Raw genomic sequence first — 15,021 nt, 5'->3', positions numbered from 1 at the left:
AATATAATTGTTAAGTAGAAAATTATATATAATTAATTAATACAATATAGTTGCATTAAGGTGTTTACTGCATGGGATTCGATTGTTCCTGTAACTTTAAGAGGAACACAGCTGTCGGGACATTCTTCAATTATGATCACAATTATTTGATCGGATTCCGTTGACAAATAAATTATGTAAACTCAAGAAAAATAATTGCGAAAGAGAGTAATCCTTAAAATTTTCCCGCATGTATAAATTAACGACTTCATACGCATATTCTGCAAGGACGGGCTGCGGAACGTTTTGAATTGTTGTTTAAAAAAACAAGCCAATATATAGCTATATATTGACAAGTCGATATCCCGTTTCCATTTCCACGTCCTTGCCCTTGTCGCAATTGAAAAGCTTTTGACGACGCCTGCGCGCGTACAAGCTAGCGTTCGCGTCTATTCGCAACGATTTCAGGAAAAAGTTTACGCATCATCGAACGCATGACCGTGAGTGATCCTCCGTGAAAGGCATTTCTCTTTCAGCGTCCGATCTTGACGGTGGCATCATTCATGTTATTACCAGCTGCTGAAGGTCGAAACGCGAGATCGCCAGATCTTCAATCACCGTGTCGATTCAAGATGAAATAAGTTTTAACTTTTATTGTGCATTCTTTCTCTGGTTTATCCGAAGCAAAACGTATACGTAAATGTGTAGTCTTATATTTTTCATAGACGAGCGAAAAGAATGAAATAAAACAGAGCTGATCGTATTTAACTCCAGTTTTACTGGAGTTAAAAGCCTGCAGCAGGCACCCTCCCCTGTAAAATAAGGAAAACATAAAAAAGAGTGTAGAGAGTGCAGTTAGAAAGGCATGACCTCGCGCTTGACGTCACAATGTCGTCAACAAAGAAAGAGAAAGAAGTCACGTCGATAAGATCTCATCGATCGAATACACGTAACTCGCTATCTAGGCTCTTTTACCCGTTGCAGAAATTTCGTAGCAGATCCGGGAGGTTGCCGGTCGATAAGGCAGATTCCTGTCGTGGGACGGCGCGACGAACCCATCACTCGTTCCCCTCCCTCTCTGACGTTATCCTCACCCGCTGCTCCGACTGAGCGACAGCTGTAGCTTCGCTTCGCGTATACTCAGTGTTTTGTATTTCGCGAGGGTACGCCAGCCGAACGGAAATGTCAGGATCACGAGGACGGCTCTCGCGATCACCGCGTAATGTCGGTGGCAAGTGACGCACCGGCTCTTCTCGCGGCACGCTATCTCTGCAGAACGATGTCAAGCGGATAAATTATGCCACGAAAGGAGAACACGTGAGTGTCCTCGGGAATTTGTCGATTCTTTTAACCTCTCGTCATCCGGGAACTCCGTAAGCTCCGATATATAAGTTCCCCCTAAAAGCTCCTCTTGTTTCAAAAGCGCCAGTGGCCGATTGCTCCCGAAGACGCGTTTTGTATTTGCCCGCTCAACGTTCACCCCAGTCCTATCTCGACTCTTATACCTACAAAATGTTGCAGCAAAGCGAAAACATGGGAGCGAGATCGAAGAAAACGTATGAACGCGTACTTCAAGACATTGGCGGATCTACTGCCGCCGCATCAGGAAGGTCGCAAGCGCAACAAGGTCGACATCCTGATCCACGCCTCGAAGTACATAAAAGACCTCCATAATCGCACCGAGGAGCTATTCTCCACTCACGCTTCCGAGGCACACAGTACGTGTTTTTCGTACATAGTGCACATGGGAGGAGGAACATTTCATTTTTTTGTTTTTTAAATCTGTCCAAGTAGTTATGTATATACATCGTGTTGGTTTTCCAGAGGAAGAATTGGCACGTTTAAAAAAACTGGTGACACAGCTGATGTCTCGCACTCAGTTACTGTCCACTCTTCTCAAGGAGGCAGGAATTTCTGTACCGGCCGAACCGGCCCTTGAAAAAATATCTCCTTTGAAATGGTCGAACAAAATTAACGTCGACGACGTAGACAAGTATTTTGATAAGATCGAGGAAAGTAAGTGCGTTACGTGTAGATACAAATTTAAAATTAAACAGGTGATACTTTCCTAATTTCCCGGTCACTTGCAGAGAAAACTTTGGAGAAGAAGAAAAAAGAGAAATCCACGGAGAACAAAGTGCCTTCTAAGAGAAAATCTGCAGCACCGTCAGCTTCGAAAAAGTTGTCCGAGGAAGCTGCCATCGCCAAGAACGTTTGTAATTCGATAGAGAATCAGGAGAATCGAGTGAACTGTGCCAATAGCAAAAACTATAATTCCGATAGTACAAGTAGCCTGCCTGGAACTGGATCGAAGGAAGCAGAGAATTGTCAAAATGGTATGGACAAATTTAGAATTATTGCTGTTTAATTAAAAATGATGGTTCTTAAAGTCTTCGTCTTGGTTTTGACAAGCATGTTTTTTCATTTAGATTCTGCCAATGAAGCGACTGCGACAGGGACAACCAATACGAAAAAAAAGACCGGTAGATAAAACAATTATTACATTTTTTATATTAATATTAATTTTGTAGAAGTATCGTCAGTATTAATGTGAATCTCTGTTTCCAGTGGACAAGAAAGTCGAATCTCAAAAGTCATTGAAGAAGAAACGCAAACGCAAGGATGAGAAAAACTCAACGGTGGCACCTATGGCCAATACTGTCACGAATTTAACACCAAATACTCTTATTTTGTCCGGAAAACTGATGCCCCTCGTAGCTCCAATGACATCGAACATCATCGTGAATACGCAACAGGCATCGACGAATCCGATAATCCTCGGTAACACGCAACAGAGTCAGATGATCGTGATGCAACCCCTGGCGAATCGTGTCCAGAATACCGTCTCCATATGTAATCACGCTCTGATTAACACCATGCAGAAGGTCACTTTGAACACCGTGCCAAGTATTCGCGCGAATATGGTCGTCGATTCTCACAATTGGGCGTCCAACGTGAAGAATATAATTAATGCCACGAAGATCGGCGGACACAAGGGTATCCTGCCGAAAGGCAAGGAAATAACAAAGACGACTATGGCTTACAAAGTGCCTATTCCAGCGATACACAAGGAGAAAGTGGAGAAGCCTAAGGATAGCGCGAGCAAGAAGGAATCGGAAGTGAAAGCGAAGAGTAGTAAAAATCATTCCAAGAGCGTTCACAAAGGCGTTCAAAGTACGGAAACGGCCGAAGAGTTAAATGTCGAGAAGAAATCGCCGAAGGAACCTGCCAAGACGCAAGAGGACGCAACCGCCCCGCCGCGAAAAGGCGCGCTTAAACGCCGCTTGTCCGCAGAATCTGATTCCGCGGACGAGCCGGAAGACAAGAAACGGAAAGACGCAAACGGCGAAGCGAAATCTGCCCAACCAATTGCTTCGAAAGCAACAGATTTCACCGCCACGTGCAAATCTATCGTAAGCTTAAAGCATGTTATAGAGAAGATAGGGGAAAACATTCGAGATGAACCTGCGACTGTCAGCAACGAGAAGGAATCTACCGTTTCGATATCAACTGTAGCTACTCAAGCAGCGAACGATAGTCGCGAAGAAACGTCCACGACGAGCAAATTAATGGACATTGTGGACACAAATTGCTTCGATATAAACAAGAAAATAACTGAGGACGTTGTCGCATCGCAGACTGCTGCCTCGGACAAATTGCCCAGTGAATCGCATGAGACAGATGCACCTGATCGATCGTCCAACGACTTTAACATGTCGATAGACAGTATAACGGAAAAGAGTGGCGAAAACCTGGAACCTTTGGACGCGAAATCGACTCTGACGGATGTTGAAGTGGCGGAGAAGGCCGCCGGTTCGGATGGACCGAAGAAAACGTGCAATCTGGGCACGCGTTTTGACAGTCTTCTGCGCGTAGCGACTGCCAAGGAGCAACAGCGGGTCAACGACGTGATGAGCGGCGCGGAGAGCAACAAGATCATTCTGAATTTGGACACGAACACTACGACGACGATGAAGTCCGACGTGAACATTGTCGATGCTGCGACATCAGCTTCGGCATCGTCGTCATCGTCGTCGTCGTCGTCGGCGTCGTCACCATTAACGGCCAATGTGGTTAACGACGAGGCTAAATTGACGAAGACTTCGAAGGAGGAAATGTCGAAATCATTGCCGTACACCAGCGACAACACGTTCGTGCCGATCAGCAACAGGACGGACGGGCTACACTCGGACTTGTCCAATGACATATTCGCCTCCCTGCACGTTCCCTCCAGTTCGCATAATCCAGAGTCGATATCACCCACGGCAGCGTTCCTGATGGCTTTCCCGCTGGTGTCGTCCTTGAACGGCAAGACCGAGGTCCTGGACGAGGAGATGAAGGATGACTTCAAATATAATACCGGTACGCCGCCGATGCTGCTGCAGATCGGCACCATGGAGCCGAACAGCTTCAAGATCAAGACTTCCTCGCCGTCGCACGCGATCGCGGAGAAGCGGCTGAAAACGGCGCAAACCTGCGAAGAGAAGCAAATCACGTCCGCGAACGTAAACGCGAACGCCGATGTAATCGTTCCTGTAGAGTGCACGACGACAAAGTCGTTGCCGAAGGTGGTGAACGAAGAAACGCTGCGGGAGCCGTACAAGATAGTTCAGACCGTCCTGACGCCCAGCTTGGAGAAATCCGTGATGACCACCAGCGCATTTCCATCTCATACCTCTGTCAATTTCTCCGCCGTGGACTCCTCGTGTATCGTAGGTAATTCCCCGAGTTTAGCGACGAATCAAAGTCGTCCGAGTCAATTGAAGACGAGCGCGCTGAACAGTGTTAACGTAATTTCGTCTCAAGCGCCAGTGAACATCTCTGCGTCCACCAACAAGAGCGATATCGCGGATTGTACGTCGTCTCAAGTGACAACGAGCCGCAATCCCGACATAGCGTACTCCGGAGCGCAGGACTTCTTGCCTAGTTACTCGATGGTGAGCAATGCTGCAATGCAACATACGTCCAACTCGTCTATGTTTAAAAACGCCATCGCGACGACGGAAGAGTCGAATCTCACGGTCAGTCCGCGCGTCGACAACGTCGACGCCTCTCAGAATCTATTGAACCCTCGTACACTCGACAACGCGACAGTTACCACGAATTCCTCGTCCACGGCTTTGCGGTCCTTGCAAACGGACTATCCGACTCAAACGAAGGACAAAGGCTCGCAGAGTACATCACACGTAATCTATTCGTCGCACAACAAGGACACGCTTATCGATTCTGCCGCTATCGTTCCGGATCATCGTGTCGATTATGCCAATCAGATGGATCGAGGTCTTCCGGCGACGTCCCAGAGTATGCAAAGCTACTCTCTGCCAACCAAAGATTCCTCCCTTCCGATTCTGTCCTCTCAAGACATGCAACATATTATGTACAATCAGACCAAGGACAGTCATGTCCTCTTGGATTTGAACAGCTCCCAGCAGACGTTTACTGTTCAGAAAAAACAGGAACATATTATCGCGAGCTCTCACAACGATTACGTCGGAAATCAAGCGAAGGTGATGTCGCAGAAGGACTCCATATCATATCCAAGTGGCGACAACGAGGCCGCGAGCGCCCCATCGCGCAATCAAGATTACGTGACGAAGACTGTGAGTCATAGCTCCTCGGAAAACACTTTCCAACGAAACTATTCTAAACTAAACAAGAGCACGGACACATTGAACAGTTCGAATCAGGTGAATCAAGAAGCAAAACTGAATAATGTGCTTGGCTCGAAGACTCAAGAACAACAACACAATCACATACGCGATTCGGCTTACGTTTCCGCAAAGAAGCTGGATGTAGATCCATTCGTTCAGTCGTACCAGTATACCGTTAAGGAGGCGATGAATAATCACAGCGAGCGGACAAACGTTCTAAATACAAATACCGATAATACGCATAGCAATTACGTTTCGTATCCCAGTAAGGACGACAAGAAAACGAACGTCGCTGTTTCGACCATCGCCATGGCCAACAACAATAAGCCAGCAGCGGTGCAGCAGGGTGGCGTCGCGCGATACTCGCAGCAGACCTCCTCATTCATCGCTACGTCCAACTACGAACAGAGCACGATGACGGAGAATCACACCAAGTCCACGACCACTGTCGCTCATAATTCGTCTAATTTTAGTATCCTCTCGTGGACAACGTTCTCGCCGGTCAACGGCGGTGGCGGCGGTGGCAATAACAATCTGGTACACTACGATCAGGGGCAGTCACATCCGAACGATAACACCGAAGCAAAGACTATCTGCGAGAATTACAGCTACGTACCATTGCACAAGGACACCTCGAGTTTCTCTAATCAAGTGTTGATCGGCGACAATTACCCGAGTAGCACAACCATGTCGACCGGGATCGACAAATCGCGACAGGGGAAGATCGAGTCGCAGAAGCAATCCTTCGCCGATCCCTCGAAGACCAGAAACGATCCGTCGAAGCAGAATCGGATGCAAAATCAGCAGACTGGCAACGACTACAAGTTCCCCGACGGTGGTAAGAGCAAGAACAAGTACGGCATGGATTCGGACTACATGCAGAACGAGTACAGTGCTACCATGGATCAGCAGCAGCATTCTCAGCAACAGAAGAATCATCAAAACCTGTCATCCAAGCAGGAAAAGACGATATACACGTACGAACCGCAGATCAACTTCGATCTGGCGGAGAGTAACGTGCAGATGAAGTATTCGATCGAGGCTTACACCGGTGTGACCTTCAAGTACGCGGAAAAATCGCAGCAGCCAAGTCAGCACAAATATCAGGTTGTCCCACAAGGACAGATTTCTCTGCACGACAGCGGTAGTTACAGCAGCGATGTGAAACATAGCCAACAACAACAGCAACCGCAGCAATCGCACAGTAGCAATAACAATGGTAACAACAGTAAGTCCAAGAGTAATCAACACCAACAACACTCGATCAAGGCGCCGGTTAACTGGATGATGACACCAGAGGTCAAGCACAACGCCAACATCACCGATATTATTCTACCGCCGATCGGCAAGGAGCTGGAGTTCTGTCCAAATAATCTGTTTACGCAGACATCCACATACAATCAGGGTACTCCAAATCAGTTCTACAACAATTATGACGTGCCTGCGGCCCACAGCTTCCCAAATCTACCGGTTCTGCAAAGCGATCCGAAGAGGCCCGCGGAGACCTTCTATTCCGAGGAGCAACCGTTTCCGTGGTCTCCGACGAAAACCAGCGTGCACAACAGCGTCGAGCACGCGATCGGTCAGTCATCGGTCAAGTGTATCGATCAACACATTGTGCCGTCGAGTTTGCAGAGTCTGGTAGGCGATCTCGATCTTAGCGCCAATCTGGAGAAGCAAAACTTCCTGTTCGGTGCTGCAACCTCGTCGACGAGGATCTCCACGGAGCAGAGCAAGGACGCGTCCATAAAGGAGAAAGAGGCGAATAACGTGGCGGGACGGGATCTACACGCGATATTGAATACTCAGAACGCGCAACATCCAGCTTCCACTTTTCTATCTGTCAGTCAGCTGGTGGAGCATGAGAAGGCAGAGAAAAGCCATCAGCAGCAGAATCACCAGCAGCATCAACATCATCAGCATCACCATCCACATCAGCATCAGCATTCGCAGCAACATCAGCAGCAGCAGCAACAGCAGCAGGTTAGAAAACATCAGAGAAAGAGCAACGCGAGTCCTAGAACGACTAGTAAGCGGCAAATGGACATTCGCAAGTCTGCAACGACCAACGACAACAATAATCTGCATCAGCGGCACGAGGAACAAAAATCGTCCGGGCACGTGTTCACGGAACAGGGATACCAGCAGCCGCAGCAACAACAGCAGCAGCAGCAGAAGTATCAACAGAACAACGTTCACTGGCGAAGCAGAAACTGCAAAAGCAACTACACTGCGGAGGCGTTGATTGGCACCAGCATTCATGATACTAGCGGCCATCAAGATAAGCACGCGTCGATCAAATTCACAACCAATTATCCTCAGAATAAATTCCAAAGTGGCTTGTCCGCGGACGCTGCAGTGATGCCTATCAATTATTTCTCGAGCGCGCCACCACCGGACGACGGCACCGCGGCCGGTTACGGTCAATCGGTGGTCAATCAGAACTTCAACACGTACGCGTACTCGTCCAATTCCGCTAACTCTATCTATCCTACCAGCAATTTCATCACCAGCATCTCCAATACGCCCAATACCTACATGCCCATGCCGCTGCACGAGAACGCCGCCGATTACGTGCAGGAGGCCAACAGCTTTCTGTTGCCGAACGTGGCAGGAACGAGCAGCTCGTCGAGCGCCAGCACGTCCAGCTCCGCGAACACGATCTCCACTACGGCGGGGAACGCCAACGGGAACGGGAAGAATCACCAGCATTACGGGAAGCATCCCAACTGCGACAAACGTTCGTACTCCACTGCCGCGAAAAAGGGCAAGCGAAAGGCTCTCGAGAGCGGTCCCATGCAGAACCTGGAGTTTCCGTTGTCCGGCATTAACTCTCCGCTGGAGGACTACCATCATTCGACGACGTTCCTGGCGCCGCCGCCACCCCCGCCCCCACCACCACCGCCACCACACGCTAATCCTCTCTATCAAAATCATACGCAAACGAATGTCTACGCCAAGACTGTCAATGGTCTTCCACCGCCGCCACCGTCGGCCATGGCGAGCGCTCAGGGTGTCGCAACCGTGGGAGCGGCCGGTTTCGCCATGAACTCCAATATGGTCCGCGGAGGAATCGGCTCGAGCAATCCGATGGCCATGCCGCATCATCCCTCGGGCACCAGTCTCACCAATTTCAACTTGAGCACGATATTTCCTGAAATAAATGACAAGGTATCTGATCGCGTTCAATAAACATTATCGACGCACATTCAATTTTCGCGAATCAACGAGCAATTCGTTACCTCTCTTTTCAGGTCACCGGATACAAATCCTCGAACGGTATACCACCCGGCCTATCGCAGACGTCCAATCAGCCTGCAACTTATGCGCAACGAAGTAATTATCCGTCGAACTCTCTGTGCCACTTGCCGCAGGTGTGTTTATAAAAACGTATCTACGTAATAATCGAATCCAATTGTGTGAGCCTAGGAATAGCGTGTATATATGTTGATTGCAGGTTTCGGAAGGCACGCAATTCATTAATAGCGTTCCATCGCTTCCCGTACCTCCTGCTCCTCCTCCTCCTCGCCACCCCATCTCTTTCACACGGAGTAATCCATTATAAAAATCTATGATGAGGTTTCATAGTTTGTGATACAAATCGATCGTCGCTTGTACATATGTAAATACTAAGTATCGTTCAATTAAATTAAAAGACGTTGATACAAAAATGTACATTTATGTTGGTACGTTGATTAAATGTCGAATTATAAAGCAGTGATTCGTTAAATTATGTCGGCTCAGACTTTATTTCATTTTAAATTAAAAAGAATCGTACAATGAATTGAGTTTTGAATTAAAATCCCTTTTACATCCCCATTATTCACGTTCTGGCATTTACTCTTTTAACTATTACGTAATGCTGTCGAATTAACGAAGTTTATTTATATTGAAATAAATAGGATTCTTTATTCTGTAAACATGATCTATTTTAAGAACTTGATTAGGCACATTAATCACCATAAAAATTTAGATATTTACAGATTAGCAGAAACATGTCATTATATCACAGCATTATTATACATTTGAATACATGTCACTAGTCCGTAGATGGTATTATCAAGTCATCTCAAATCTTTGGTTGGAGGTTTGAGTGGTATTTTACCGATGATAAATTTCTCAGCCAAGAACATGTTCTTCTCATCGTCCGTTAATGCACTATCCTCGCTGTACACGCTATCATCGACGAGGACGCTGGTGGTTGTAGTGGTGTTGAACGGCGATTGTCCAAAAGGAGCAGCGGCGTTGACGTTAGACTGACTTTGCGCGACGTTTCCGAACGGTGAGCTGCCTTGTTGCGGCCGTGGTGCAAATGGATTTGCGAGTGTCGTTGTCGTGGTGAGGGTTGTGCCAGCGGCCGAGCCGAACGGAGAGGAAGTGTTGACACTGCCGAACGTCGACCCGGCGAACGGCGACGGATTTGGGACGGTTCCGTTGGCGGTCGCGAAGGTTCCCGCGTTCACAAATATCGAATTGGTAGAGGTTTCCGTGCCGAATGTGTTATTCGTACTCGCGACGGCCACGCCGAATCCCGCGCCGGCGAACGGCGCCGTGCTCGTGCTCGTAGAATCAAATTGCTGCGAGCTGGTGGTGACGAATGGGCCGCTGATCGCGGCAGACGGCGCGCCGAACGTCGGATTGTTCACTGACATGGTGTCGGCGTTCTGCGCACCAAAGACATTCGCGGCGGATACGGCCGTTCCGAAGGCGGTATTAGCACCGGGCTGTTGACTCAGATCGAAGCTCGGCGCCGTGGCGGCAACAATGGGCGTACCGAAACCCGGCGTCATGGCGGCAACAACGGACGTACCAAACGCTGGCGTCGTGGTGGCGGCGGCCGCACCGAAAACCGGCGTCGCGGCGGCCGTGGATCCGAAGATGCCGTTCGTCGCGGGAGCGCCGAACGTTTGGCCGCCGCCGCCGCCGCCACTGCCGCCGCCGAATATCGAGTTGCCGGTGGAATTGCTGGCGTAGCTCGGAGTCACTCCCGCGAAAACTGGCGCTCCGCCGAACGCGGGTATCTGCGTTTTCGGCTGAGTGAACATCCCGCTGTTGAAGGAGCCGGATGACGACGTGGTCGCGGGGCCGAAGACCGAGTTTGTCTGTAAACCGGTGGACGGGCCGCCGAACAAGTTGGAGGCGGTGGTTGGTGTCGCTCCGCCAAATAACGAGGTGTTCGCCTGCGAAGTTATCGGATTGCTGAATAGCGAGGTGGTGGACGCGCTGTTAAGCTGACCCGTCCCTCCAAATACATTGTTGCTTTGGCCGAACACACTTTGAGACGATCCGCCGAAGATTGGATTATTCTGCGGTGCTCCAAACGCGTTCGATGCGCTGTTCTGTATGCCGTTGAACGACGACGTCGGCGTGCTCGTTGTTCCAAAGATGCCAGCACCGCTCGTCGCGGTGCCAAATCCACCGAGATTGTTCCCGAAGGTCGCCGCGCTGCCGAATACGGACGCTGTATTATTACTCGACTTTCCGAATATCGACGACGTATTGGCCGAGGAGGTGAATGCACCGCCGCCGAATGGATTATTTTGCACACCGAATGTTGTATTTCCGAACACATTATTAGTCGACGTGTTATTGACCAAGCCCATCTGTGGAGCTGCAAAGGATAAAGTAGATGATTTCCCGGTGGTACTATTGCTTGCATTCAACCCACCTTTTTGACTGCTTCCCAAAATTCTTTTCTGAAAAGTACAATCACATCGCGTTAAATATATACGAGAGACGTGTTCGTCGATTAATCAAGACACGAAGAAAATCATGTTATTCGACATACCAAATAAGTCATTGTCTCTCGCGTAGGGTTCTTCAGAATCTCTCTTTTCGTCTTCATGTCTTGGCACAATTGTTGAAAGCGTAATTTCTGAAAACATTATATCTGAAGCTGACTCAACTTGATACATCTTACAAATGTACTCTCACGGTTTAGCTGAGCAACAGAAATGCCGAAAAGCATTTTTCTCTTTAGGAGAAAACTTTTCTCCTTTAGATATCTTTTACAGGGCTGCGTTCAGGAATTCGCGGTACATCATTTTATCCTTGTTATGCAAATGTCTAGATGCACCTAGGCGAAGTTTCTGAACGCAGCCCAGTTGTGTTGCTCAAATAAATCCTGTAGACATAAATCCACTAACTGCCTGATCGACCATTCCATTCTTTTGCGCGTGATACATCTCCCATCGGACTTCCTCCGGCGACAAATCCTCCATACCTGGGATACAGGGACGCTCTTTAAGCGGCGCAAAGCACGACAGCAACCACTGTCCGCCTCTCTCGGCAAGAAGCACTTCCTTGGCGACCATAATACTGTGCGCAGAAACGAAACAAAGAAAATAAATGAAAATATTAGCTTAAATACATAAATTTATATATACAAACTCACAATATACACGCGTAAACTTTACGCAATACTTACACGATATCATCCTCGGTCTTGGTATTGCCTGCTTGGAAAAGTAAACAAACATTACTCGACGTCAGTTGAATGGATTAGGTTAGGAACGATGAAGACATACATTAATGCCGAAATGATGACTTACCGAAATGATTTATATGCTCGAATTGGCAGTATTGCCCGTAACGGCAATTGCCTTGTCGATAATATTTGCAGATAACCATTGTGTATACACCGTGTAAACACAAAATCGAGAGGAGATACCTGCTCCCGCCTTCCTTCGTTAAAACTGGTCGAAACGCACAAAGAGCGGTTCAAACGGCACCGCTTTTGCATCTGCTTGCTCCCCTTTTTTATAAAAGAGACGAGCTTTAGCTTCGTTTAAAAAAAAATCATTTTTCTATCCATAGTTTTCGATATGTATTGTTTTGCGTAATTTATACATTTACGCATCGTGTTTTTCTTTATTTACGTGAACGTGCGTGAACGAAGAAACACTTGTACTGTAGCGTCTGTAGCGCTATTCACTTGCTTTCGGGGAACTATATATCAAGGAATCAAGGTGCACAGTTCGACTTCGTCGATAAAGCAGTTTAATAGTCGATTATAATTCTGTTTGATATATTAAATTACAGATATCATTTTGCCGGCATATCTCTTGCTGATTGTATAAAGAACGAAATTATGAATCAAGTTTGAAAAAGCTATTTTCTCTCTTTTTAAATAATAGACTTGCAATTTTCGTAATTGTAATAAAAAAATTAAGATTACCAAAATATTTATTTCTTTGTAATATTACACAATACAGGAATATTTTATTATTTAAAAATGTACGAATGAGAGTGGCCAATACGAATAAATGTGTGTGGCCAAGCGTACATCCTTTAGAAATTAGCCCTTGGTTTTTGTCTTTTTATTTTCACTCTTAACGTCCAAGGAAGCGCAATTTTGGCAAGAACACGAACGCGGCATTGCTAACTGTTTCTTCAATCTTCTGCCGTCCTCGCATATCAAATTGACAATGAGACCCATGTATTCCTTCACTTGACAGCACTGACAATCATTCACTTGAATCCAGTTTTCTGCGTAAGAAAGAAATGAGCAAGATAAAAATCGTATTTACCATTGTAATATAATACAATGGAAAAATTTAATTTGATTTTGCATTATTACCATTGTCAAAGTATGTTGAAGATTTGCACGATCCACTGCACTGTTTAATACCCTCAATAGCATCCACATTTTTACATATCCCGTGTGACGGGTGATTTACAACCAGCATGCCCACAGTACTCTTTGCATCCACGAAAATTGCTTCGCATACTTCTAAGGAATAGTTATTGAAGAATATTAATATAAGAACATATAATATTCTTAAAATGAAAAAATAAAAATTGCTTATTCTTATTTTTCTATTTACCCTTCATCTGATCTTTTATATTAATGCTTATGTTGCATCGTTTGCAGCATTGATCATGATAAATCGATTTATCAGGGCAATCTGTTATATCTGGGCAAGCAGCCGGACTCACAGAAAGAGACAGCTAAAATTATTGCGCAATTATATTGTACAATGTATTATTTGTATGTATTATATTACATTATAATGTAAAATAATTATAAAAATGATTGTATGTAATTGATTACATATAATTTGACTTTCTGAAAAAAGTGCCAATTTTGTACCTAATCCAGAGGCATTTACTTTTTTTGGAACATATAACTTGCCTGGCCATTAGTTTCCATGCACATATAAGTGGTACAATTATCATCGGACGACCATGTCATGCCAGGTGCGTACAGAGTATCCTCAAGCACGCAAAACGCTTGCTTACATTCCCCGCAACATTTGCCATCTTCTGGCTCCTGATACGACCATCCCTTGAAGATTCGATCAACGCGATATTAATGAAACATCTTAAATATACAAATATATTTAAATGTGAGCACGTGTGATAAAATATTCTTACTTGAGCACACTGTTTCGAACACACTTCGACCTCTTTGCGTTTCGTTATATTCGGACCGTCCACGCATGTCTCGATGACGCAGCTGTCTGTGAGGGATTTCCAGGTTTCTCCAGGTTTATACAATTTTCCGCCACTACGACAAACTGTTTTAACAATTTCCGGACAGCATCTTCCTGGAATTTTGCGTGCTTCTATCTCGAACTCGGATTTCACTTGCGGATCGATTTCTGGGCAAGTTTCAGTATTCGCTTGTAGGTATACCTAAAAATAAATATCAGTATCAATTTAAATTTGATTTATTATTCCATTAATTTGTTAAATATTTCGAATTGTATCAATAATCTTACATTTCCATTTGTGGATTCGCAAAGATATGTTATGCAGTGATCATCCGAGTACCATTGTTCTCCTACATTTTTAAGCGTGCCTTCTACAATGCACGCAATTTGGACACACGTACCGCAGCAATTAACACTGCTGTCATTAGGCGCTTGATACTTGTATCCATAGTCACACGTGGTATCACATTCTTGAACTTTATTTAATATCTGAATACCGCCCGAATCCTTGCCACATTGCATCGTGAGACAAGCATCTTCAGTATTGGGCTTCCAACTCTCACCGATCTGATGATAGCGATATTATAAATTATAATTTAATAAATATAATAATATTAAATATAATAATAATAAGTGATGGTGGGTCAAAAAAAATTTTTTATCTTAAAAATCACATGATATAAAAAATGGTGGTGGTGGGTGGTGATGAGTGGTAGTGATGGGTGATGGTGATGGATGGTGGTGGTGCGTGATGATGGTGGGTGGTGGTGGTGGGTGGTGGTGGTGGGTGGTGGTGGGTGGTGGTGGTGGGTGGTGGTGGTGGGTGGTGATGGGTGGTGTGTCAAAAAAAAATTTTTTATTTAAAAAATCACATGATATAAAAATTTAAAAAAATTTAGTTTTAAAATTCAATTGATATAAAAATTTTTACTAAAGAAAATTTTTAATTTATAAAA

General features: G+C 45.8%; 3 protein-coding genes across 3 annotated transcripts in view; 1 reads left to right on the top strand and 2 right to left on the bottom strand.

Moving 5' to 3' along the window:
* Positions 1–1,203: 1,203 nt before the first annotated feature.
* LOC105453402 lies at positions 1,204–9,414 on the top strand. Its single transcript, XM_011695346.1, has 8 exons — positions 1,204–1,296; positions 1,501–1,697; positions 1,804–1,995; positions 2,070–2,315; positions 2,409–2,462; positions 2,548–8,801; positions 8,885–9,004; positions 9,088–9,414. The coding sequence occupies exons 1-8, from the start codon at positions 1,277–1,279 to the stop codon at positions 9,193–9,195; spliced, it is 7,191 nt and encodes a 2,396-aa protein (XP_011693648.1). The 5' UTR covers positions 1,204–1,276; the 3' UTR covers positions 9,196–9,414.
* A 127-nt stretch (positions 9,415–9,541) lies between these two features.
* On the bottom strand, positions 9,542–12,535 carry LOC105453397 (nuclear pore complex protein NUP98A-like). The gene is made up of 6 exons (XM_011695333.1): positions 12,182–12,535; positions 12,058–12,088; positions 11,777–11,948; positions 11,419–11,505; positions 11,299–11,326; positions 9,542–11,241 (listed from the first exon to the last, which is right to left on the bottom strand). Exons 1-6 carry the CDS (start codon positions 12,258–12,260, stop codon positions 9,695–9,697), a joined length of 1,944 nt encoding a protein of 647 aa, XP_011693635.1. The 5' UTR covers positions 12,261–12,535; the 3' UTR covers positions 9,542–9,694.
* Positions 12,536–12,606: 71 nt separating this feature from the next.
* The window catches only part of LOC105453393 (hemocytin), a 17,247-nt gene continuing 14,832 nt past the window's right edge, over positions 12,607–15,021 (bottom strand). The window contains exons 24-29 of the mRNA XM_011695319.1: positions 14,354–14,632; positions 14,007–14,267; positions 13,765–13,917; positions 13,457–13,580; positions 13,210–13,362; positions 12,607–13,118 (exon numbers count right to left, since the gene is read on the bottom strand). Coding sequence (XP_011693621.1) covers positions 12,928–13,118; positions 13,210–13,362; positions 13,457–13,580; positions 13,765–13,917; positions 14,007–14,267; positions 14,354–14,632 — 1,161 coding nt within the window. The 3' untranslated portion in view covers positions 12,607–12,927. The remainder of the gene's footprint in view (positions 13,119–13,209; positions 13,363–13,456; positions 13,581–13,764; positions 13,918–14,006; positions 14,268–14,353; positions 14,633–15,021) is intronic.

Source organism: Wasmannia auropunctata, unplaced genomic scaffold, assembly GCF_000956235.1.
Source record: "Wasmannia auropunctata unplaced genomic scaffold, wasmannia.A_1.0 LD336106.1, whole genome shotgun sequence".
NCBI classification, from domain to species: domain Eukaryota; kingdom Metazoa; phylum Arthropoda; class Insecta; order Hymenoptera; family Formicidae; genus Wasmannia; species Wasmannia auropunctata.
Note: the sequence above shows the minus strand (reverse complement) of the source record. Positions and strands in the feature narration are given on the sequence as shown.